The sequence below is a fragment of the Oncorhynchus gorbuscha genome, linkage group LG19, assembly GCF_021184085.1.
Source record: "Oncorhynchus gorbuscha isolate QuinsamMale2020 ecotype Even-year linkage group LG19, OgorEven_v1.0, whole genome shotgun sequence".
Lineage (NCBI taxonomy): Eukaryota > Metazoa > Chordata > Actinopteri > Salmoniformes > Salmonidae > Oncorhynchus > Oncorhynchus gorbuscha.
In genome coordinates, this window is record NC_060191.1 from 10,098,826 (window position 1) to 10,123,583 (window position 24,758).

The 24,758-nt window shown below is 41.7% G+C and overlaps 1 protein-coding gene across 3 annotated transcripts; it reads left to right on the forward strand.

The window, feature by feature from the left end:
- The first annotated feature begins 1,969 nt into the window (after positions 1-1,969).
- LOC124006213 (intercellular adhesion molecule 1-like) lies at positions 1,970-24,612 on the forward strand. 3 transcript variants are annotated; one of them, XM_046316061.1, is made up of 12 exons: positions 1,970-2,193; positions 4,135-4,180; positions 8,134-8,220; positions 16,385-16,657; positions 16,744-17,070; positions 18,331-18,405; positions 21,847-21,897; positions 22,404-22,460; positions 22,912-22,941; positions 23,090-23,164; positions 23,287-23,332; positions 24,002-24,612. In XM_046316061.1, exons 1-12 carry the CDS (start codon positions 2,182-2,184, stop codon positions 24,024-24,026), a joined length of 1,104 nt encoding a protein of 367 aa, XP_046172017.1. In that variant the 5' UTR covers positions 1,970-2,181; the 3' UTR covers positions 24,027-24,612. The 3 variants fall into 3 exon arrangements, with proteins under 3 accessions (XP_046172017.1, XP_046172019.1, XP_046172018.1); XM_046316062.1 differs by lacking the exon at positions 18,331-18,405 and having other exon boundaries at positions 1,976-2,193; XM_046316063.1 differs by lacking the exons at positions 18,331-18,405; positions 22,404-22,460 and having other exon boundaries at positions 1,972-2,193.
- The last annotated feature ends 146 nt before the right edge of the window (positions 24,613-24,758 follow it).

Below are 24,758 nucleotides of genomic sequence, written 5' to 3' on the forward strand. Positions count from 1 at the left end.
TTTTCAATGCACTTTCTTACTGGAAGTTCTGCACTAATTGAATATGTGAAGGACAGTTCCCGTCCCACTAATCTTTGATGATGCTTAAATGTATGAGTACTGTGAGAATTAAGTATTTTTTAATTTAAACTTTTTGGGTACAAGAGGATGTAAAAAGAGAGACATGAGGACACAGACATGGAGAAAGACATTCAAAAAGAGACACACAGACATGGAGAAATACATTCAAAAAGAGACACACAGACATGGAGAGAGACATTCAAAAAGAGACACACAGACATGGAGAGAGACATTCAAAAAGAGACATGCAGAAACAGAGACATGCAGAAACATAGACATGGAGAAAGACATTCAAAAAGAGACACACAGACATGGAGAGAGACATTAAAAAAGAGACATGTAGACACACAGACATGGAGAAAGACATTCAAAAAGAGACATGCAGACACACAGACATGGAGAAAGACATTCAAAAAGAGACACACAGACATGGAGAGAGACATTCAAAAAGAGACACACAGACATGGAGAGAGACATTAAAAAAGAGACACAAAGACATGGAGAGAGACATTCAAAAAGAGACATGCAGAAACAGAGACATGCAGAAACATAGACATGGAGAAAGACATTCAAAAAGAGACACACAGACATGGAGAGAGACATTAAAAAAGAGACATGTAGACACACAGACATGGAGAAAGACATTCAAAAAGAGACATGCAGACACACAGACATGGAGAAAGACATTCAAAAAGAGACACACAGACATGGAGAGAGACATTCAAAAAGAGACATGCAGTAACATAGACATGGAGAAAGACATTCAAAAAGAGTCACACAGACATGGAGAGAGACATTAAAAAAGAGACATGTAGACACACAGACATGGAGAAAGACATTCAAAAAGAGACATGCAGACACACAGACATGGAGAGAGACATTCAAAAAGAGACATGCAGACACACAGACATGGAGAGAGACATTCAAAAAGAGACATGCAGACACACAGACATGGAGAAAGACATTCAAAAAGAGACATGCAGACACACAGACATGGAGAAAGACATTCAAAAAGAGACATGCAGACACACAGACATGGAGAAAGACATTCAAAAAGAGACATGCAGACACACAGACATAGAGAAATACATTCAAAAAGAGACATGCAGACACACAGACAGGGAGAGAGACATTCAAAAAGAGACATGCAGACACACAGACATGGAGAGAGACATTCAAAAAGAGACATGCAGACACACAGACACGGAGAGAGACATGCAGACACACAGACATGGAGAGAGACATGCAGACACGCAGACATGGAGAAAGACATTCAAAAAGAGACATGCAGACAGGGAGAGAGACATTAAAAAAGAGACATGCAGACACACAGACAGGGAGAAAGAGATTTAAAAAAGAGAGACATACAGACATGGAGAGAGACATTCAAAAAGAGACATGCAGACACACAGACATGGAGAGAGACATTCAAAAAGAGACATGCAGACACACAGACATGGAGAGAGACATTCAAAAAGAGACATGCAGAAACACAGACATGGAGAGAGATATTCAAAAAGAGACATGCAGACACACAGACAGGGAGAGAGACATTCAAAAAGAGACATGCAGAAACACAGACAAGGAGAGAGGCAGGCAGACAAAGACAAGCAAACACAAACACAGTGAGAAAAAGAGGGACAGACAAACAAACAAAAGGCTGCAAACACCAGACAGACAGACAGACAGACAGACAGACAGACAGACAGACAGACAGACAGACAGACAGACAGACAGACAGACAGACAGACAGACAGACAGACAGACAGACAGACAGACAGACAGACAGACAGACAGACAGACAGACAGACAGACAGACAGACAGACAGACAGACAGACAGGAACCACTAACACAGGAACGATTGAGGCAGACTGACAGTGAGAGAGACTAGTCTGGAAGACAGAGAACAAAAAGAAAGTGGGGAGGCCCACGTGTGAGAGCCAGCAAACAGAAAGAGTGGGTGAGAGAAAAAAAAGTGTCGTGAGCAAGGGATGGAACGAGGAAGTCATGAGCAGGGTGTGGTCGACTAACGGTTCTTAATGGTTCCTGACTGACACACAGAGGAAAGGGACTGTGGATGCTGCACTGGAACGAGCTCTGGAACTAAGCGACAACTCAGGATGGACACCAAGGTGAGCTGAATGACCTTCATTTGGGACTCAAAGAGGAGAGGAGAAAGGGAGGGACATTGGTACTCATGAGAGAGGGAGAGAGTATGATATGTGAAGAGAGAGAGAGAGAGAGAGAGAGAGAGAGAGAGAGAGAGAGAGAGAGAGAGAGAGAGAGAGAGAGAGAGAGAGAGAGAGAGAGAGAGAGAGAGAGAGAGAGAGAGAGAGAGAGAGAGAGAGAGAGAGAACGTGTGGCGGATGTTCGAGATTGACAGACGGACGGTCAAACAGCCTAGATACACAGAAAGATAACACAGACAATGGTGAGTGAGTGAGTGAGTGAGTGAGTGAGTGAGTGAGTGAGTGAGTGAGTGAGAGGCGGCCAGGCATGGGGTTAGTGGAGTGAGAGAGAGTCTGGAAGGGAGGCTGGGACAGCCCCAGAAGAACAGGCCCTTGCCTTGACATATGCTTCAGAGGCTTTAGAGTGAAATTAGGACTGGCGAGACCCACTAATCTGAGCTGTCAAGCCTCATGATGCCCACTGACACTTACCTGTCACCGCTTCCCCTGCCCTCAGGACATGCTGCCATCAGAATAAGTCAGGGCAGGCATCTCAGCTAGGTACTGATACAACACCAAAACACTCCTCTGGCTGTCACTCCCTCCCTCCTTCCTTGCCTTCATCCACCTCGCTCTCTGCTCTCCATCCCTCTAGAACAAATAATCATTGGGTTCCTCGTTGGTTTACGGATGATGTTATTTTCTGTATACACTACTGCTTTTTGTCAGAACTAAAAGTTTGTCAGTGTGATTGCAATTCTCCTCAGAATGAATGTGTTTACTTGTTTGCCTGTGTTATTTTGTGTACGATTACCATATGGTGCAGACGAAGAGTGATTACAAAAAGCTATTATGACCCTGTACAGTAGTTGTGTATGTCAGAGGAAGCTCTGAGTGGCACCTGATTGCTGTAAGTGTTGTTGTTATGACAGATCCTCATTCCGCAACTAGATTTTTAATTGGCGACACTAAGGAGTCCCGAGATATGATTTACAGTGTGATGGCTGAGGGAGCAGCGGTAGCAACACAATGAGGAGCATGTGGGAGGATTCCCGTTATAGCCATGGACTCTATCTCATCTCAACACATGACCTCAACCTTCCAATTCAGCTAAATCAGGGCCATGTGACGTGTGCTAGGTGATGATATGTGTAAGTATACAGAGATCAGGGCATTCAGTTGGAAAAGTGTAAACAGGGCATAATTATAATTCCATGGATTAGAAAATGCGAGTGCTCTCATCTAGTTTCTATATCGTATTATACATTTCGTTTGAGATTGTCAGCCATCTTCATTGCGTGAAAAAAATGTTCTTGACTGCACTTAGGTGTGGGGGAGGGAAGTGGTAGAAACAACCGCCATGTGTACAATTTCCTGTATTTCAAAAGACATGTAGCCTCAGTACTTGACGTAAAACCAGTAACACGGCTACTTCCTCTTTACACTGACATTAGTCACGGGCCTACATGAACACATCCCTTGTTCCACACAGTAGCTCTTAGTGTCTGTCTCGTTGTGTAGAGTACCATTAGAAAACCCTTACAGCTACTGTAACGATAGGAGCTGGTTCTGAAACCTGTTACTCTGCCCTATAATGGGCAGAGTGTGAGTGTGTTTAAGTGCAGCGGGAGCACACAAACAAGCAGGGCGTTAATGAAGGTTGATAGATGTGTGGTTGTCATGTGTCTGTTGTAATCTATGGTGGGTATAACAGATGTGCCTGTGTGGCTGCCTCTAAGTGATCTGTATTCATTGCAGTGTCACCTGTGCTGCTTAAGGGCCTTTGCTTATCTTGCAGATTTCCAGCTGAAGTAGTAGTCAGCTTAATGCTGTATTAATTACAGACCCTGCTGAGACTCTGTACCACAATCAATCTCTCACTCACATCTCTCTCACATCTTTCAGATTCAGCTGAGCTGGATGGCAGTATGTCTGTTTCTCACACTACCAGGTAAGCCATGAAAAATAACGATTTCTTTCTTTCTCACACATATACGCACGCATGCATGCACCCACGGTCAAGCACACTGTTCTCATATGAACATACTGTATACACACTCTCTCCCTTTCTCATCTGAAACTAAAACAGGGTCTTCAACCTTTCCTTGCCCAGGGACCTCCGTCCAGGCCAAACGGTGACCCCACATATGTTAGCAGAACATGTTAATGACAAGGACAAGTAACCAACATTTCAACACGAATCGATTTGGTAGATAGGTTTTCATTATTTTGACCTCCACACATCATAACTGGAAAAAGTGTCAACTCGAACATAGCCTATTAGTTAGAAAGGTAACTCCAAACTAGGTCTGCGATGATTATAGACATTTGGGTAACTATGTAATGCAAATGGCCACAGTTGTCACTTTTGCTGAAAAATGTTTTGAGCTTTTGTTGCGTCATAATGCATCTTTCAAAATGAGCTACGGCATACCTAATGAACACAACACAGCCTTGGTGACACCCCTGTCTCAAAAACGAATGATTTTGACCACCTTGAACTTTTGGAAATGAAGCTTCTCCTCCCTACTTCACCCTCTCTATGTATTCATTCTCCTAAAATGAATGTATTAAGATAATTGTGATTACCTCGACTAACCAGTGCCCGTGCAAATTGACTCTGTACCGATACCCCCTGTATATAGTCTCGCTATTGTTATTTTACTGATGCTCTTTAATTACTTGTTACTTTTATTTCTTATTCTTATTAAGATTTTTTAAACTGCATTGTTGCTTAGGGGCTTGTATGTAAGCCTTTCATTGTAAGGTCTACACCTGTTGTATTCGGCGCATGTGACTAATACAATTAGATTTGATTTGATTGGGACTTTATTTGATAATTATACAATAGATGTGCCACTCTTTCTCCACATACATGTTGGTTAATAGCAGCCGCTACGCTGGTTAAAGGTTAGCAATGTGTTGGAAAAAATGTATGACCAAGTCAAAAAGGCTTGCAGCAGCTAACATCGTTTGCCGCGACTGGTAGTCTCGGGAGCTTTTTCAAAGCCTATGTCAGATACTCCAATGAGTGTAATTAGCTCAATATTAGGAGTTGAGAAAAACAGACATCATTTAAAAATAAGATATTCCCCTGTTTTCTACTGTAGGCATGTAGCACACCATGTGTTTAGTCTGTTGTTGCTAGAGACATTCATAAAAATATATACATTTTTTTTACATATATTTTTGCGGCTCACCTGCTGTACCTCCACAGACCCCTAGGGTCCAAACAGTCCTGAGTCAGTCCAACGAATATATCTGTTTTTTCAGTGACATCTCTCCTCCTCTGAGCCACACTGTAAATATCTAAAATTACCTCATAGGGATTCAGCAACAGAACTGATTTCCCTGTTAGGAAATTGATTCAGTTCTAATCACATTTGCTTGTGGGAACCCAGTGGGCCCATAGTGGGCTTGTAGCGATTCATCATGGAGTGGTTAATTGGAAGGTATTGATGGGGAGTGGAGTGTGTACAAAGGGCTGCTTCTCACGTCTCTCAGGGCCAGTACAATCTACCTCTGTGTTGGTCAGAGCAGCCCCTTCATAACCATGCTGCACTGCCCACTCACAAGACTAGTATTATCACAGACTTTGAATACATTCACAGCACTCTATTGACCCAGCTAACAATTCTAGGGAGAGAGAACGTAATGTTACCTTAATGTTCCTTTAAGCAGCCGCACACAAGCCTAAGATCACCATGCGCAACGCCAAGCAGTCGGCTGGAGTGGTGTAAAGCTCGCCGCCATCTGGAGAAGTGGAAACACTTTCGTTTGAGTGATGAATTACGCTTTATCATCTGACTTTCCGACAGACGAATCTGGGTTTGTGGGATGCCAGGAAAACACAACCTGCCCCAATTTATAGTGGCAACTGTAAAGTTTGGTGGAGGAGAAATAATGGTCTATCTTTCATGGTTCAGGCTAGGCCCGTTAGTTCCACTGAAGGGAAATCTTAATGCTACAGCATACATTGACATTCTAGATTCTGTGCTTGCAACTTTGTGGCAACAGTTTGGGGAAGGCCCTTTCCTGTTAAAGCATGAAAATACCCTCAAGGTCCATACAGAAATGGTTTGTCGAGATTGGTGTGGGAGAACCTGACTGGCCCGCACAAAGCCCTGACCTCAACTCCATCGAACACTTTAGGGATGAATTTGAACGCAGAGCCAGGCCTAATCGCCCAACATCAGTGCCCAACCTCACTAATACTCTGACTGAATGGAAGCAAGTCCCCTCAGCAATATTCCAACATCTAGTGGAATGCCTTCCCAGAAGAAGGGAGGCTGTTATAGCAGCAAAGTGGGGACCAACTCCATATTAATGCCCATGATTTTGGAATAATATATTCGACAAGCAGGTGTCCACATACTTATGGTCATGTAGTGAATTTGCGTGAGAGTGGACTAACAAAATCAATGAGGCCCCCCCGGTCAGTAATTCAACAATGATTACTACACGTTTAGATAGCTGGCCGGGAGACTTACCAATAAATAAAAAATTATGCTGACATAGGCTAATTGAGTGACTGTCAGTGACTGACATAACGAGAGAAAAACTGCTGATGCACAACCACATTTTGAAATTGCACCTTGTGTATTCTACTATTTTAACTCTCAATAGTAAGTTGAGACCCCAACTGAGTTCCTATCATTTACTTTTAAATTGATCCGCGGGCATAAACGTTACCCGTCCCTGCCCTAGGGAATGTGGTTATTAGTCCAGTATAGTTTAGGCCCTGTCCAGAAGAAACACTAACCCCTCCTCCTTTGGCACTTATGTAGATTAAACAACTCAATAGGTGTAAGCAATAGGTAGAGTGCACTTTGTAGTAAATCTCAGCTATGTTAAAAGTACACTCAAGAAAAAAAATATTTCATTGATTATAGTAATTCAGGAGTATCATTAAAACAGCTTAACATGCCCCAAAAACAATATGAAAACTATACAGAAAGCTCTTAAAATTCTGAAATAAGTCAATCAAATCACTGAGATCACAGTACAGTGAACTAAGACATTCCAAAATTCAAATCCCAGGTAAAGACATGTTGAATAATTATTGTGTAAATGCACATTCACAATGTAATCATCTATTTTAAAGTGTGCAAAACGTGTACGTTAAAAACACTATGCTAAAAGCACTGTGTATGCGAGTATCCCTAATGTTCACAGCAGACAAAGAGTTATCATTGGTTCACCATTCAGGGCCTTGATTGGCTCGGGAACAGTAACAAGGCGATGATGTGTAATTACACTTTTTTGGGGGGGAGAACACTTCTTAGGGACCATCAGGCAACATCCTGACAACAGATACACAGAAATGTTCCAGCAACGTTCAAGTGAAACGTGTCTAGAACATTAATATATTATGTTCTGAGAACATGCAACCATGTTCTGTGTATGTTTGGTGGGACGTTGATGGAAAATTCTCATAACATAGAAAATTGGACACATGAATGTTCTTGCAACGTTACCATGAAATGTGTCTAGAACGTTGATATTTTAAATTCTGAGAACATGGTAACCCCGTTCTGGGTAAGTTCTATTTGATATTAAGGGAATGGTCTCTTGGAAACATTCCTTCCAAATCTCCAGAACAGTCCTATGAAAACATTACTTAATGGCCTTATGTCACTCTTAAGGGAATGTTCTCTAAAGTTGTGGGAACGATTGTTGTTAGCTGAGTAACTCCCTCCCTTTGTCCCTCCCTCCCACTGGCTGTGTGTGGACACATTATCAACCCTGGCTGCTGCTAGGAATACATTACTCAATTGTTGTGGAGAATCATTTCAGCAGAAGCCATGTTTTGTGCTTCCGACTGTCTTGTAATGTGTTGTTTAGCTTTCACCCAACTGTCTTGTTTGTGTAATGCTTGAAAAGTCATTTGTTTTCTGTCAACAGGGTCCCTTGCTCAGAGCCCTGCCACCACACACCCCAAAATGACTGTGGTGGCAAATGTTACTGCAGCTCCCTCTCCAGCCAGAACTGGTACAGTCCCCTTTGTCTTTTCTAGATGATGTCACATGGGGCTATTTCATATTTCTCTGTAGCTTAACTCAAGAACTTCACTCTTAATAGGACCTTCTTTTAAATCTTTTTCACCAGCAGGATGAATGGAAATCAATGTCCGTAAACCATGGCAGCTAGAGCACCAATGTTTGTAATTACTTTGTCCCCCTCCTAACTGGCTTTGGTTCAGTAGCTGGAATTAATTTGAGGAATTACTGTGAGTTGCGAAAGAAGTCACACTTTAAATAATGTTTCACTTATTTCGGACTATTTCATTAATGGAACTTGCGACAGAAGAAATCGTACTTATTATTTGGAACACTACTCCTCTTACACCGTTTAAGATAGAAATTCAACCTTTAAAACATGCAGGCCGGTCAGGACCAGTGTGATTGAAACCATTTATACTTTTTAACCTATTAAGCTTCTAATAAACCTCACCCACTTTAATGGGATTTCTTCTACATTCTAAAGCTCCCATTGTTAAAGAGCCACTGAACATGTCGATTGGCACATGTTTTTATGTTGCTCATTTGAAAAACAATATTTCAGTCTTAGTAGTGTGTTCCTCACTGATTCCGCGTTTGGTTAATGATTTTTTCCCCCCATGAGACACTACTGACGAGGAAGCCTATTGATTGAATTTAAGATAACTACTTTTTTGCCGAGGATGTTTTAGTTGCGCAGTTTTACATCTAACTAAGGTGTTTGGTGCAGTATTTCCCAAGTAAAAAAATGTGCGACATGTCTTTAGTAAACAAAGTCAGAACTGCTGGGCAGATCTGTCTCACTGTCTAATACATTGAATAGAGAGCAATCACCGCAGCTGCTCAGCCTATGTTAGTGGGAAAAATCATCAACTCAAAACCCACCTTTCATTTACCCGTTGTGACGCACGGAGGTTTCAAACTCTGTCATAGACGAGACTAACTTTATGACCAAAATGATCCTATTTACACTTTGTAGTCAATTTCACACTATAATAACTCTTTCTGACTCATATTGATACCATAAAGGCCATTTTCAAAGGGATTTTTAAAGGCAGTGACTTTAAAAACTCCCCTTCTGAAGCTGACTTTCAACATTCTATTCACTGTAAACAAATCAGCTACTTTGACCACTTTTCCAACAAGCTGGACAAAAATGTAAAATATCTTCTACCAATCAAACTATATAGCTGTTTTAGTTATCAAATCAACTTACTTTTCCTCTCAACTTTTACAATCAACTGACATTTTGACCACTTTCCCAGCAAATATGACACAAACATAGATGGTATGACGTACAGTGGGGAGAACAAGTATTTGATACACTGCCAATTTTGTAGGTTTTCCTACTTACAAAGCATGTAGAGGTCTGGATTTTCTTTTAAATCATAGGTACACTTCAACTGTGATAAACGGAATCTAAAACAAAAATCCAGAAAATCACATTGTATGATTTTTAAGTAATTAATTAGCATTTTATTGCATGACATAAGTCTCTCACAGTTGAAGTGTACATAAAAATTACAGACCTCTACATGCTTTGTAAGTAGGAAAACCTGCAAAATCAGTGTATCAAATACTTGTTCTCCCCACTGTATTGACTTCCGGCGCCAACAGAGATGGCCGCCTCGCTTCGCGTTCTTAGGAAAATATGCAGTATTTTGTTTTTTTATGTATTATTTCTTAAGTCTTATTACATACAGCCGGGAGGAACTATTGGATATTAGAGCAACGTCAACTTACCAACATTATGACCAGGAATACGACTTTCCCGAAGCGGATCCTCTGTTTGGTCCAGCACCCAGGACAATGGATCGGATCCCAGCAGGCGACCCAAAACAACTACGCCGCAGAAGGGGCAGACGGCGAGGTCTTCTGGCCAGGCTCCGTAGACAGGCACATCAACCACCACTCCCAAGTATACTACTTGCCAATGTCCAGTCTCTTGACAACAAGGTAGACGAAATCCGAGCAAGAGTTGCCTTCCAGAGAGACATCAGAGATTGTAACATTCTCTGTTTCACGGAACCATGGCTCACTACGTTATCAGAGTCGGTACAGCCACCTGGTTTCTTCACGCATCGCGCCAACAGAAACAAACATCTCTTTGGTAAGAAGACGGGTGGGGGTGTATGCCTTATGATTAACGAGTTGTGGTGTGATCATAACAACGCCCATACTCAGGTCTGTCCAACGCTGGTCTGACCAATCTGATTCCACGCTTCAAGATTGCTTCGATCACGTGGACTGGGATATGTTCCGGATAGCTTTAAACAACAACATTGTTGTATACATTGATTCGGTGAGCGAGTTTATTAGCAAGCGCATCGGGGATGTTGTACCCACGGCGAATATTAAAACCTTCCCCAACCAGAAACCGTGGATTGATGGCAGCATTCGCGCAAGACTGAAAGAGTGAACCACTGCTTTTAATCAGGGCAAGGTGACCGGAAACATGACCAAATATCAACAGTGTAGCTTTTCCCTCCACAAGGCAATCAAGTCAATCACGGACTAGAAAATGAAAACCAGCCCCATCGCGGACCCCGATGTCTTGCTCAACACATTTTTGCTCGCTTTGAGGACAATACAGTGCCGCCGACATGGCCCGCTACCAAAATCTGCGGGCTCTCCTTCACCGCAGACAATGTGAGTAAAACATTTAAATGTGTTAACCCTCGCAAGGCTGCAGGCCCAGACGACATCCTTAGCTGTGTCCCCAGAGCATGTGCAGACCAGCTGGCTGGTGTGTTTATGGACATATTCAATCAATCCCTATCCCAGTCTGCTGTTCCCACATGCTTCAAGAAGGCCCCCATTGTTCCTGTTCCCAAGAAAGCTAAGATAACTGAGCTAAACGACTATCGCCCCGAAGCACTCACTTCCGTCATCATGAAGTGCTTTGAGAGACGAGTCAAGGATCATATCACCTCCACCCTACCTGACATCCTAGGCCCACTCCAATTTGCTTACCGCCCCAATAGGTCCAGAGACGACGCAATCACACTGCACACTGCCCACTGCCCTAACCCATCTGGACAAGAGGAATACCTATGTAAGAATGCTGTTCATCGACTAAAGCTCAGGATTTAACACCATAATATCCTCCAAGCTCATCATTAAGCTTGATGCCCTGGGTCTCGACCCCGCCCTATGCAACTGGGTCCTGGATTTTCTGATGGGACGCCCCCAGGTGGTGAGAGTAGGAAACAACATCTCCACCCCGCTGATCGTCAACACCGGGGCCCCAAAAGGGTGCGTTCTCAGCCCTCTCCTGTACTCCCTGTTCAACAATGACTACGTGGCCATGCACGCCTCCAACTCAATCATCAAATTTGCAGACGACACTACAGTGGTAGGTTTGATTACCAACAACAATGAGACGGCCTACAGGGAGGAGGTGAGGGCACTTGGAGTGTGGTGTTATGAAAATAACCTCACACTCAACATCAACAAAACAAAGGAGATGATTGTAGACTTCAGGAAACAGCAGAGGGAGCATCCCCTATCCACATTGACGGGACAGTAGTGGAGAAGGTGGAAAGTTTTAAGTTCCTCACCGTACACATCACGGACAAACTGAAATGGTCCACCCACACAGACAGCGTGGTGAAGAAGTCGCAACAGCGCCTCTTCAACACTTAAACTTTTACAGATGCACTATTGAGAGCATCCTGTCGGACTGTATCACCGCCTGGTACGGCAACTGCTCCGCCCACAAGCGTAAGGCTCTCCAGAGGGTATTGAGGTCTACACAACGCATCACCGGGGGCAAACTACCTGCCCTCCAGGACACATACACCACCCGATGTCACAGGAAGGCCAAAAAGATTATCAAGGACAACAACCACCCGAGCCACTGCCTGTTCACCCTGCTATCATCCAGAAGGCAAGGCCAGTACAGGTGCATCAAAGCTGGGACCGAGAGACTGAAAAACAGGTTCTATCTCAAGGCCATCAGACTGTTAAACAGCCATCACTAACATTGAGTGGCTGCTGCCAACATACTGACTCAAATCTCTAGCCACTTTAATAATAACAAATTGGATGTAATAAATGTATCACTAGACACTTTATACAATGGCACTTTATATAATGTGTACATACCCTACATTACTCATCTCATGTGTATATACTGTACGCTATAACATCTACTGAATCTAGCCTATGCCGTTCGGCAAACGCTCATTCATATATCTATATGTACATATTCTTAATCATTCCTTGTTGTGAAATTGTTAGATTATCTGTTAGATGTTACTGCATGGTCCGGAACTAGAAGCACAAGCATTTCGCTACACTAGCATTAACATCTGCTAACCATGTGTATGTGACCAATAACATTCGATTTGATTTGATTTGATATTCATCTACTTTTCTGCAATTCAAATCTGATATCAGAACTGAAATATATTCTAACAATCAAACAATATAGCTGTTTTAGTAAGTACTTTTCCTCTCAACCTCTTTGACCACTTTCCCAAGTTAGACAAAAACATAGAGCGTATGAAATCTTGGTCTACCTCTCTGCCTTTCAAATGTTGAATCAGAATAGAATATATTCTACCAGTCAAACGATAAAGCTGTTTTAGTAACAACATTGCCAACTCTCTCCCAACTTTTCAGAAGAACTGCATTTTTGCCCGCTTTTCCAACAACTTGGACAAAAACATTTAGCGTATGAAATCTTCTAGTTCTTTGTTTTTCAAATCTGAAATCAGAACAAATATATTTGACCAATGAAATCATAGCACTGCGGGAGCAAATAAGACTGATTATGCCACACAGCTCACCCAAACTCAGTAAACTAACCCATTATAAGAAACCCCACTGACACTAACCAAACTACAATAGCGACCCCACGTACTGAAGCACCTATGTGAACTGAGCCACAATAACAATTGACCACAATAGTAGAATCGTCAGTTCACCTTCAAAATAAAAGTTGCATTGAAACTGATGCAAACAGATACAGATACTGGATTCATGCCATATTTGGACTAAATAAGGCAAAACAAAGATTGGAATGTTGTTGTAAATTTGACAAAATACAATAATTTGTTTATTTGACAAGTCACCTATCCAGTCAGCTAATTGTGTGTGTTGAACATTCATATTGCACTGTACAGTCTAGTCTAGAGATTGTGTAATCATGAAATGGGGTATCAGCCTACTCAGTTACACCCACAGAAGACAATTCTGAACAGTTTACACAAATATCTCTTAGTCTTGGTTTTCCCGTCCTTCTCCTCTGGTAAGTAATTCAGTTGATTGTAAAAAAAAATGTTTAAAAAAGGTAGGCTACTGTATGTGTTTATATTCTAATAGTCGACGCGTACAGTGCCTTCGGAAATTATTCATACATCTGGACTTTTTCCACATTTTGTTACATTACAGCCTTATTTTAAAACAAAAAATACTCAGCAATCTACACACAATATCACATAATGACAAAGCAAAAACAGGTTTATAGAAATTTTAGCAAATTTATGAAAGATAAAAAACAGAAATACCTTATTACATAAGTATTCAGACCCTTTGCTATGAGACTCGAAATGGAGCTCAGGTGCATCCTGTTTCTATTGATCATCCATGAGATGTTTCTACAACTTGATTGAAGTCCATCTGTGGTAAATTCAATTGATTGGACATAATGGGGCCAAGAACCCGATGGTCACTCTGACAGAGCTCCAGAGTTCCTCTGTGGGGATGGGAGAACATTCCAAAAGGACAACCATCTCTGCAGCACTACACCAATCAGGCCTTTATGGTAGAGTGGCCAGACGGAAGCCAATCCTCTGTAAAAAGCACATGACAGCCTGCTTGGAGTTTGCCAAAAGGCATGGAAAGGCTCTCAGACCATGAGAAATAAGATCCTCTGGTCTGATGAAACCAAGATTGAACTCTTTGGCCTGAATGCCAAGCATCACGTCTGGAGGAAACCTGGCACCATCCCTACGGTGAAGCATGGTGGTGGCAGCATCATGCGGTGGGGCTGTTTTTCATTAGCTGGGACAAGTAAGGATCGAAACAAAGATGAACGGAGCAAAGTACAGAGAGATCCTTGATGAAAACTTTCTCCAGAATGCTCAGGACCTCAGACTGTGGCGAAGGTCCTTCCAACAGGACAACGACCCTAAACACACAGCCAAGATAACACAGTGGCTTCGGGACAAGTCTGTGAATGCCTTTCAGTGGCCCAGCCAGAACCTGGTCTTGAACCCGATTGAACATAACGGGAGAGACCTGAAAATAGGTGTGCAGCAACGCTCCCCATCCAACCTGACAGAGCTTGAGAGCATCTGTAGAGAAGAATGGGAGAAACTCCCCAAATACATGTGTGCCAAGCTTGTAGTGTCATACCCAAGAAGACTCTATGCTGTAATCGCGGCCAAAGTGTGTCTACAAAGTACAGAGAAAAGGGTCTGAATACTTATGTAAATGTGATATTTCAGTTGTATATTTTCATAAATTCGCAAACATTTAGAAAAACTGTTTTTGCTTTGTCATTATGGGGTATTGTGTGTGGATTGACGAGGGGAAAAAACAGTTAAATCCACTTTAGAATAAGGCTGTAACGTAACAAAATGTGGAAAAAGTCAAAGGAATGAATATGTCCTGAATGCACTGTATAGTGTAGAGAATTATTTTACCATCTAAACCGATGTGAAATAGATTTTCCACAGCCACAAATGTTGTATTGTCAGCTGTTTGCAGCTGGTGTACAAAGCTGAAAGCAAAAACTGAACTTGATAACCGGAACCATAGAAATCGTTCACACGGAACTGATCTATCACTTCTTAGACCTGCTTTCAATGAAGAATGACATATCAACAGTGGAAAGAAAAAGTATGTGAACCCTTTGGAATTACCTGGATTTATGCAGAAATTGGTCATAACATTTGATCTGATCTTCATCTTAGTCACAACAATAGACAAACAGTCTGCTTAAACTAATAACTCCCAAAAAAAGGTATGTTTTCATGTCTTTGTTGAACACACTGTGTAAACATTCACAGTGGAGGATTGGAAAAGTATGTGAACCCTTGGATTTAATAACTGGTTGTCCCTCCTTTGGCAGCAATAACCTCAACCAAATGTGTTCTGTAGTTGTGGATCAGACCTGCACAACGGTCAGGAGGAATTTTGGACCATTCCTCATTACAAAACTGTTTCAGTTAAGCAATATTCTTGGGATGTCTGGTGTAAACTGCTCTCTTGAGGTTATGCCACAGCATCTCAATTGGGTTGAGGTCAGGACTCTGACTGGGCCACTCCAGAAGGTCAGGACTTTGACTGGGACACTCCAGAAGGTCAGGACTTTGACTGGGACACTCCAGAAGGTCAGGACTTTGACTGGGACACTCCAGAAGGTCAGGACTCTGACTGGGCCAGTTGTACTGTCTCCATTCATAGACAATTTGTCTTACTGTGGACTGATGAACATCAAGGCTTTTAGAGATACTTTTGTAACCCTTTCCAGCTTTATGCAAGTCAACAATTCTTAATCTTAGGTCTTCTGAGATCTCTTTTGTTCGAGGCATGGTTCACATCAGGCAATGCTTCTACTGAATAGCAAACAAAAATGTTGTGAATGTTTTTTATAGGGCAGGGCAACTCTAACAAACATCTCCAATCTCGTCTCATTGATTGGACTCCATTTTAGCTGTCTCCTGACTCCCATTAGCTTTTGGAGAAGTCATTAGCCGAGTGGTTCGCATACTTTTTCCAACCTACACTGTGAATGTTTAAATGATATATTCAATATAGACAAGAAAAATACAATAATTTGTGTGTCATTAGTTTAAGCGCACTGTGTTTGTCTATTGTTGTGACTTAGATGAAGATCAGATCAAATTTTATGACCAAATTATGCAGAAATCCCGGTAATTCCAAAGGGTTCACATACTTTTTCTTTCCACTGTATAACTCACATATCCATGTGAATTTGGTCAGGTCGCCCAAAAGGTTGCATTTTGCGGCTTTAGGGTTACTGACTAGAAACTGCCTTCTGAAAAAGGCCATTATTAATGCAACCTATTTTTTATTGGTTCTGCATTCTAGGCCTATACTTGGGATATATTTTTTGTTTAGGCTAAGTTTGCTTGAGAAAGTAAATGATATGATTATGGTCTCTGTCATGCTCTGAACTGTAGGTGCGCCTACACATGCCTCCTGTCCTGTTGAGCTCAACCCTCCCAGAGTAGTGGTGAGATATGGAGACTCAGTCTCAGTCAACTGCACATCATCCACAGACCCCGAGGGGATGAGGTGGGAGGCCACGTACGGAGATACGGGTTTGCATGGAAATGTAAACCTTGTCACCTGGACTGTGAGAAGACTCATGGACTGGACAATAGAACCTAAATGCTACATCAAGTCACAAAATGGAAGTCAGTGTACTGAGATTCTCCCTGTCATTCTCTACAGTAAGTTGTTTTTCTTTTTCTGACATTTGGGAGTTTTATCAGTAAAAGCAATTATATTTCACTATGTGTAACTATTTTGTCTCTAGTGACTCCAGACAGCGTGTCTATCTCTCCTCTGAGCCACTCTGGTCCAATGATGGAGGGGAAGGAGTACCAGCTGCAGTGCGACATCCAGAACATCGCTCCTCTACAGAACCTGGTTGTGAGGTGGTACAAAGGCAATGAAACTATAGAGACTCAAACGTTTAATGACTCCACAAAGGAACTAGTGAATATGTCCTCCACTATCACCATCACCCACAAGAGATATGAGGGTGAAGTAGAGTACAGATGTGAGGCAGAGCTGGACCTGGGACCAGAGGGACCGAAACCTACTGCCTTGTCATCAAAACCTCTTAATGTTACTGTTTACTGTAAGTCTGTTTGTTTCCTTTTGGGGGTTGGTGGAATAAAGGGACTTGTTAATGGGCTGAGGGATTATTCTATTCCACATACTATCTTCTACCAATCAGATTATACCACTTGGGGAGCACATAAAACTGATCATGCCACACAGCTCACGCCAACCCACTAAACTAACCCACTATAACAACTCCCACACTCACTAACCAAACTACAATAGTGACTCCACTTACTATAGCTAACCCATGGCCTACCTACCTAAAACATTCAGAATTACTACTGCAATGCACTGCTACTACTACTTCTGGGTTACTCACTACTACCTAGTCTCCCACTAAAGGTTACTATAGCTATTTATAAAACAGTCACTGTCATGTTTTGTCATTGATTATCATGCCTTGTCCCTGTTCTTCTCCTTCTATTCGTTTCCCTCTGCTGGTCTTATTAGGTTCTTTCCCTCTTTCTATCCCTCTCTCTCCCCCTCCCTCTCTCACTCTCCCGCTCTCTCTTCTCTCTATCGTTCCGTTCCTGCTCCCAGCTGTTCCTATTCCCCTAATCAATCATTTAGTCTTCCCACACCTGTTCCCGATCCTTTTCCCTGATTAGAGTCCCTATTTCTCTCCTTGTTATTCGTTTCTGCCCTGTCGGTTCCTTGTCTAGAATTCACCGTGCTGTGTTTGTGTATCGCCCTGTCGTGTCGTGTTTTCCTCAGATGCTGCGTGGTGAGCAGGTGTCTGAGTCTGTTTGGTTCAAGTGCCTTCCCGAGGCAACCTGCTGTTCACCTGCTGTTCAAGATCGAGTCTCCAGTTTGTCCTCGTCTTTTCGAGTGAAAGTTGTGTTTTTTTGATTGTATTTACTTTACTGGATTAAAGACTCTGTTTTCGCCAAGTCGCTTTTGGGTCCTCTTTCACCTGCATGACAGTCACTGCCTCTACTATACCAGCCTCAATTTATCAACACTAACAAACTTCGAAACTTCTTCCACTAGATGCAAAATAACAGCCTACAACTTTTCTAATTCCTTATGACTAAGTGTAGTAGTCTGACTGTAGTTATTTATGATGAAATATGCACGTTTGACTATGTTTCACTACTACGCATTTAACATTTAAATGCCTCAATTTAAAGGATGTACCACTTATTTCTAACTTGTTGTAGTTATTTGGAAGCCATGTTTTGTGCTTCCGACTGTCTTGTACTGTGTTGTTTACGTTTCACCCAACTGCTTTGTTTGTGTAATGCTTGAAAAGTCATTAGTTTTCTGTCAACAGGGTCCCTTGCTCAGAGCCCTGCCACCACACAGCCCAATCGACCGGTGGAAGTGACTCCCTCTCCAGCCAGAACTGGTACAGTCCTCTTTCTCATTTCTAGATGATGTCACATGGGGCTACTTCATATTTCTCTGTATCTTTCCACCTGCCACAACTCACCGTTAATCACAAGAACTTCACTCTTAATAGGACCTGCTTTTAAATCTTTTTCCACCAGGAAATCAATGTCCGTAAACCATGGCAACTAGAGCACCGATGTTTGTCATTTCAATTTAACCTTTAAAACATGCAGGCCGGTCAGGACCAGTGTGATTGAAACCATTTATACTTTTTAACCTATTAAGCTTCTAATAAACCTCACCCACTTTAATGGGATTTCTTCTACATTCTAAAGCTCCCATTGTTAAAGAGCCACTGAACATGTCGATTGCCACGTGTTTTTCTCATTAGAAAAAACATATTTCAGTCTTAGCAGTGTGTTTCCTGACTGATTCTGCATTTGGTTAATGATTTTTGTCCCCCATGAGACACTATAGATGCAGAAGCCTGTTTCCCTTCTTCAAAATCCCCAGAATAAATCTAAGATAACTCAAGAAATATGAAATATCTTTTAAGTCTTTGCAGAGGATGTTTTAGTTGCGCAGTTTTACATCTAACTAAGGTGTTTGGTGCAGTATTTCTCAAGTAAAAAATGTGCGACATGTCTTAAGTAAACAAAGTCAGAACTGCTGGGCAGATCTGTCTCACTGTCTAATACATTGAATAGAGAGCAATCACCGCAGCTGCTCAGCCCATGTTGGTGGGCAAAAGGAAATCAACTCAAAACACAACTTTCATTTACCCATTGTGACGCACAGATGTTCCAAACTCCGTTGTAGACGAGACGAACTTCATGACCAAAATTATCCTATTTACACCCTTTAACTGTTTCTGACTCATATTGATACCACACAGGCCATTTTCAATGGGATTTTTAAAGGCAGTGACTCTTTAAAAACTCACATTCTGAAGCTGTGACTTCTAACGTTCTATTCACTGTGAACAATGTGATTTTGACCCAAATCAGCTACTTTGACCACTTTCTCAACAAGCTAGACAAAAACTTAGAGGGTATGAAATCTTAGTCTACTTCTATCCTATTTAAAGCTGGTATCAGAACAGAAATATCTTCTACCAATCAAACGATACAGCTGTTTTAGTAATCAAATCAACTACTTTTCTTCTCAACTTTTACGAACAACTGAAATGTTGACGATTTTCCCAGCAAGTAGGACACAAATGTAGAGTGTGTGACATATTGGTCATCAAAACCTCTTAATTTGACTGTTTACTGAGTCTTTTTGTTTCCCTTTGGGGTTGGTGGACTAAATTGACCTTTTAATGGGCTGAGGGACTATTACTAAACTTTTCCACATACTATCTACCAATCAGATTATAGCACTGGGGGAGCACATAAGACTGATTATGCCACACAGCTCACCCCAACCCACTATAACAACCCCCACACTCATTAACTAAACTACAATAGTGACCCCACTTACTATAGCTAACCCATGGCCTACCTACCTAAAACATTCAGAATTATTACTACAATGTACTGCTACTAGTACTTCTGGGCAACTTACTACACTAAAGGCTACTATAGCTATTTATAAAACAGTCACTGCCTCTACTATACCAGCCTCAATTTATCAACACTAACAAACTTCTAAACTTCTTCCACAAGATGCTAAATAATAGGCTACAACTTTTCTAATTCCTTATGACTAAAAGTGTAGTAGTCTGAATGTAGTTACTTAAGGAAAACATTTAATACCACAATTTAAAGGATGTATCACTTATTTCTGACTTGTTGTAGTTATCTGGAACACCACTACTCTTACATAGTTTAAAATAGAAATGCCTGTCACGTCCGTTGTTTAAATGAGTGGACCAAAGCGCAGCATGAGTAGAGTTCCACATATTTATTGAGGTGAAACTTCAAACAACAAATAAATAAACTAATGTGTAGTTCGTAGTGCACATAGCACAAAACAAAACAATACAAAACAAAACAACAAGTATGATCCCCAATTAGAGGCAACGATCATCAGCTGCCTCCAATTGGGAACCATACTCACACCAACATAGAAAATAAAACCTAGAAAACTCCCTAGTCACACCCCGACCTAAAACACCTGAACCTAGATGGGGAGGTTTAGGGTGGGCAACTAGCGTCGGTGGCGGCTCCGATGCGGGACGTAGCACCTGCTCAGACTGCGGATCCGGCCATGATGCCAGGCTGAGCTCCGTGCCCGGACTGGGAACCGGAGCAGAGGAAGGCTCCGGCCATGGAGTGGGACTTGACACCGTGCCTGGACTGGGCACCGGCACAGAGGAAGGCTCCGGCCATGGAGCAGGACTGGTCGCCGTGCCTGGACTGAGCACCAGCTCAGAGGAAGGCTCCGGCCGTAGAGGGGGACTGGACGCCGTGCCTGGAATGAGCACCGGCGCAGAGGAAGGCTCCGGCCACACCAACATAGAAAATAAAACCTAGAAAACCCCCTAGTCACGAAAACCCCCTAAAACACCATAGAGAACCCCGGTCAGGGCATGACAATGCCATTCCATCTGGATTAAGTTTCTTTCATAAAACCTTTTGATAAAACGTTTACTTTTTAAACTATTTGACTTTTTGTCCTCCTAAAACAACTTTATCCACTGTAATAAGATTTTTTCAACATTCTAAAGCTCCCATTGTTGAAAATTCCCAGGACTTCCAACATTCTATGCACTGTTAACAATGTAGCTTTTGACACAAGTCAGCTACTTTCCCAACAACTTAGACAAAACCATAGAGGCTATGAAATATTAGTCTATTTCTCTGCTGTATTAATCTGAAATCAGAACTTCTACCAATCAAAATTGCTCCAGAAAAAAGGCAATGCAGCACTCGCTATGCCAACACATAAACAGCTAACTCTCGCCATTCCACCCATTTGCTAAAGTTAACTGATGCAAGCTAACTAGTCAGCCCAGACAGAAGCGCAAAACAAACAATAATATATTTAAAAAGTGGTCATTACTCTAGTGTCAATTTCAATCAGGCACTGACGTTATCTACCTACAAAACACAGATATCCAATTGACCAGTGAGAATTCTCAAGCTGTGAGCTTTTTTATGCTGTGATGTCACAATCACAGCCAATCACAAGTGTAAAAATGTGCTCACAATAATCATTGAATGTGAGCTATGTCACGTTGTGGGCATTTTTACATGACACCCCACACTCCAGTAATAGGATTGATATAGCAGTCGATCAAAGTAATCAGACCTGATATTTTAATATATTTAACTTTGACTGTATTTCACTGCTTCACTTAATGAAAACCTTCCAAACTTCTTCCAATACCACACAAATCATTTTAAAGAGCTGAAGCAAGTCACACAATTTAATTTCATATAAAATTACATTTCTAGTTCAAATTGTGTGGCCTTGCTACAGACCAAGTCATCCTCTCTGCTTTTCTCCTCAGCTCACACAAACAAGTCAACAACACCCACGGCTAAGTCCTTAACCACCACAGGTAAATAACAAACCTCTTATTCCCTCCTTGACATTTAAGAATGACCTGTTCCCTGAAAAACAAACACTCCTATTGGTAGTCCCTGAAACACACTGCAACAGAGCTATAGTGAATGGATGCTTTGCTATCAAGAAAATCCCATACCCAGTTCTGTCTTCCTCGTCAAGGGTGCATGCAATTTAAAATCGAATTAGCTCTGTAATTAGCAAATGTTACATTCCCCTTTCTCGTTAAGATAGACAGACAGTGGATTTTACAGCACCTGACAGGGACACCACTGATACGCTTTAAAAAGTGTAATTAGACTGACCCGATTTCCTATGAGAGTCGTGCCATTTAAATATGCAGAAATTCTATAAAAAAGGGAGTGGAACATAAAAGGAATGCACCTGGAATTTAATGAGATGTAATTATGTACAGGTCCATATGACAGAGATAAGGACTCAAAATGCTGACAGAGAAAATGTTATTTTTTTTTATCTCTCGCTCTCTCTCTCTGTCCATAGTGACACCATCTCCAAACACCTCTGAAAATACCGCCGTCGTTTCTCCTGTTGCCTGGGGTAACAAAGGCATTTCCTAGCCTACCTTTGCCTTATATCTGGTGGGGTTTTCTGAGTTTTGTTATTGTTATCTCACAGCAAATTTGACAGTATCATAATTCCCCATCTCCCAAACAAAACCCTTGGAGGAGTTGTGAAACAGAAACAGAGCACCTCAGCTCGCTGTCTCTCACTTGTCCTCAGATTAATGCTTCATTGTGGCTGATGTAAGAGATAAGAAGTCTCTGAGTGTGTCCCTCTGTGCTGTGCAGGCTTACGTAAGGGTTGAGATGTGGCTTCAACAACACATCTACTGGACCAGATCGCTCTGTTGTCATCTCATTGTGTTGTTGTTCCCACCTCTTTCTTTGTTGCAGGAATATAGGCTACACCTATTATGCGCTAAAAACACACAATGCAAGTACTGTCTTAAAAAAAAACTAAGTGATATTGTATTTTTCTTTGATCACAGATGCAAAGTGGGATGAACCATTCAATTATGGTAAGAGAATCTGATTTTTTCCAAAGTTAACAAATACAATGATTAACCAAGCAGCTAAAATCCACTTATCAATACCACAATGCTTTCAAACATGGGTTACAATCACATGGTAATAGACTCATCTATGTGTCACTGTGTCTGTGCTCAGACTACTACTTCCTCCGTGTTGTTGGTCTGTCTTTGGCTGCAACGCTCTTCATCCTGGGTATTATGGTCATTAGCTGTGAGTAGAAAACATTTACCCTCCGTGTCTCTTTTCTTTGTCGTATTCACACTGTTATCATAAAAACAGCTCTTTCTATCCCTCTTATTGTCTTCCTCTCTCTCTCATTCTCTGTCACACAGGTGGTAAAGTATGCCCGATGCCTAGGTGTCATGTGGGCACAGGGAAGTGAGTAGTCCTCTTTAGCCACATATCAATGTGTATACACCCAACCACACACACACACGTTACCTTCAGCTTCACATACTGCAACTGACACAACTGTGGTAACGCTTTTGTGGCTGTGACCTCATTATGGAACACAGGCCCAATCATGCACCAGAATTTGTAATGGAGGTGTTCCAGTGAAGTGACTGACTATAAAGGGACAACGTAAAAAGCCAAGTGGACCAGCTGGGTTGCAATGTTTAGGGATATCATTCTGTGTTGGTATTGAATGCTACTGGGGCGGCAGGGTAGCCTAGTGGTTAGAGTGTTGGACTAGTAACTGGAAGGTTGTGAGTTCAAACCCCCGAGCTGACAAGGTACAAATCTGTCGTTCTGTGAACATGGATAAATCACTGAATAGAGGAAGTATCTAAAGTCAGTCATAATCACTGAATGGATTGCTGACTTAGATCCTATTGTTGACAAATGGCTTAAAGCATTGTTTGGCTGTATTCGATTGGTTTGTCAGCCATGTAGAGTTCTGTAAAAACATTTTATTTTGCATTGTTTGATGAATTGATGTTAGAATAATTAATGTTTTTTAAATTTGATTATCTGACCTTAGATGAATTGACCCTGGATACTGTAAATGGACATTTCATTAATTGTCTTCATGTGTGTTTTTCCCAGGTCGTACCAAGTGTCCAGAGAGTAGTGAGGGGACAAACGTGTCACTGAGTGGCCTCAAGACACCAGAAGAGTTCATCAGAGGGACATGGAGAAACAACACTGATACAACATACATTATCGATCATGTGCGTGTGTATGTTTGAGTTTGAGTTTATTTTATTTTTACAGGGACAGTGCACATTATGTGTGTGAAAACGTTGTTGGACAAAACTCTGCGTCTGTCATTTCAGAGATGAGAACGTGATATGTGTTTCATGTGCCTTTCCCACAGACTGCAAGTGAGACTCACTCAACATTATGAAATTACCCCTCCCTCACTCTTCTAAAGACTTACCTGTCGTTTTAAATGCAAGTTTTGTTATTCTTTGCCACTCATGTTTCTGTGTATATTTTGAAATGCGCCTAAAATGTTACAGAATACATACTGTAGAAGTTACGTAGCTCAGAGGTGCCCCCAAGAGCACTGGAAGAGGTACTGATCCTTTTTCTTCTCTGATATTCCAGAGACAGCAATTTCATGCCTAGCTTTTCACAGATCATTGTGTAGATTTTATCTGTAGATTTGTCACCAACTTGAATGATATTTTCTCTAATAAATCACATACATGTCCTGTTCATGGTCTCATTTCCACAGATATTATGGAGGTCCATCATGCCTCTGACAGCCTCATCTAACCGAACTGTCCCTCTAGTTCCGGGTAGGGAATTGCCGATACTACATGCCACAAGGACAATACTGACATAGGTGTCTGAGAAG

Bases quoted from the DNA above. Each gene is read 5' to 3' on its own strand.
- LOC124006213 (XM_046316061.1), top strand. The intron at 8,221-16,384 runs GTACAGTCCCCT...TCTGAACTGTAG, and splicing joins TCCCTCTCCAGCCAGAACTG to GTGCGCCTACACATGCCTCC. The intron at 16,658-16,743 runs GTAAGTTGTTTT...TTTTGTCTCTAG, and splicing joins TCTCCCTGTCATTCTCTACA to TGACTCCAGACAGCGTGTCT.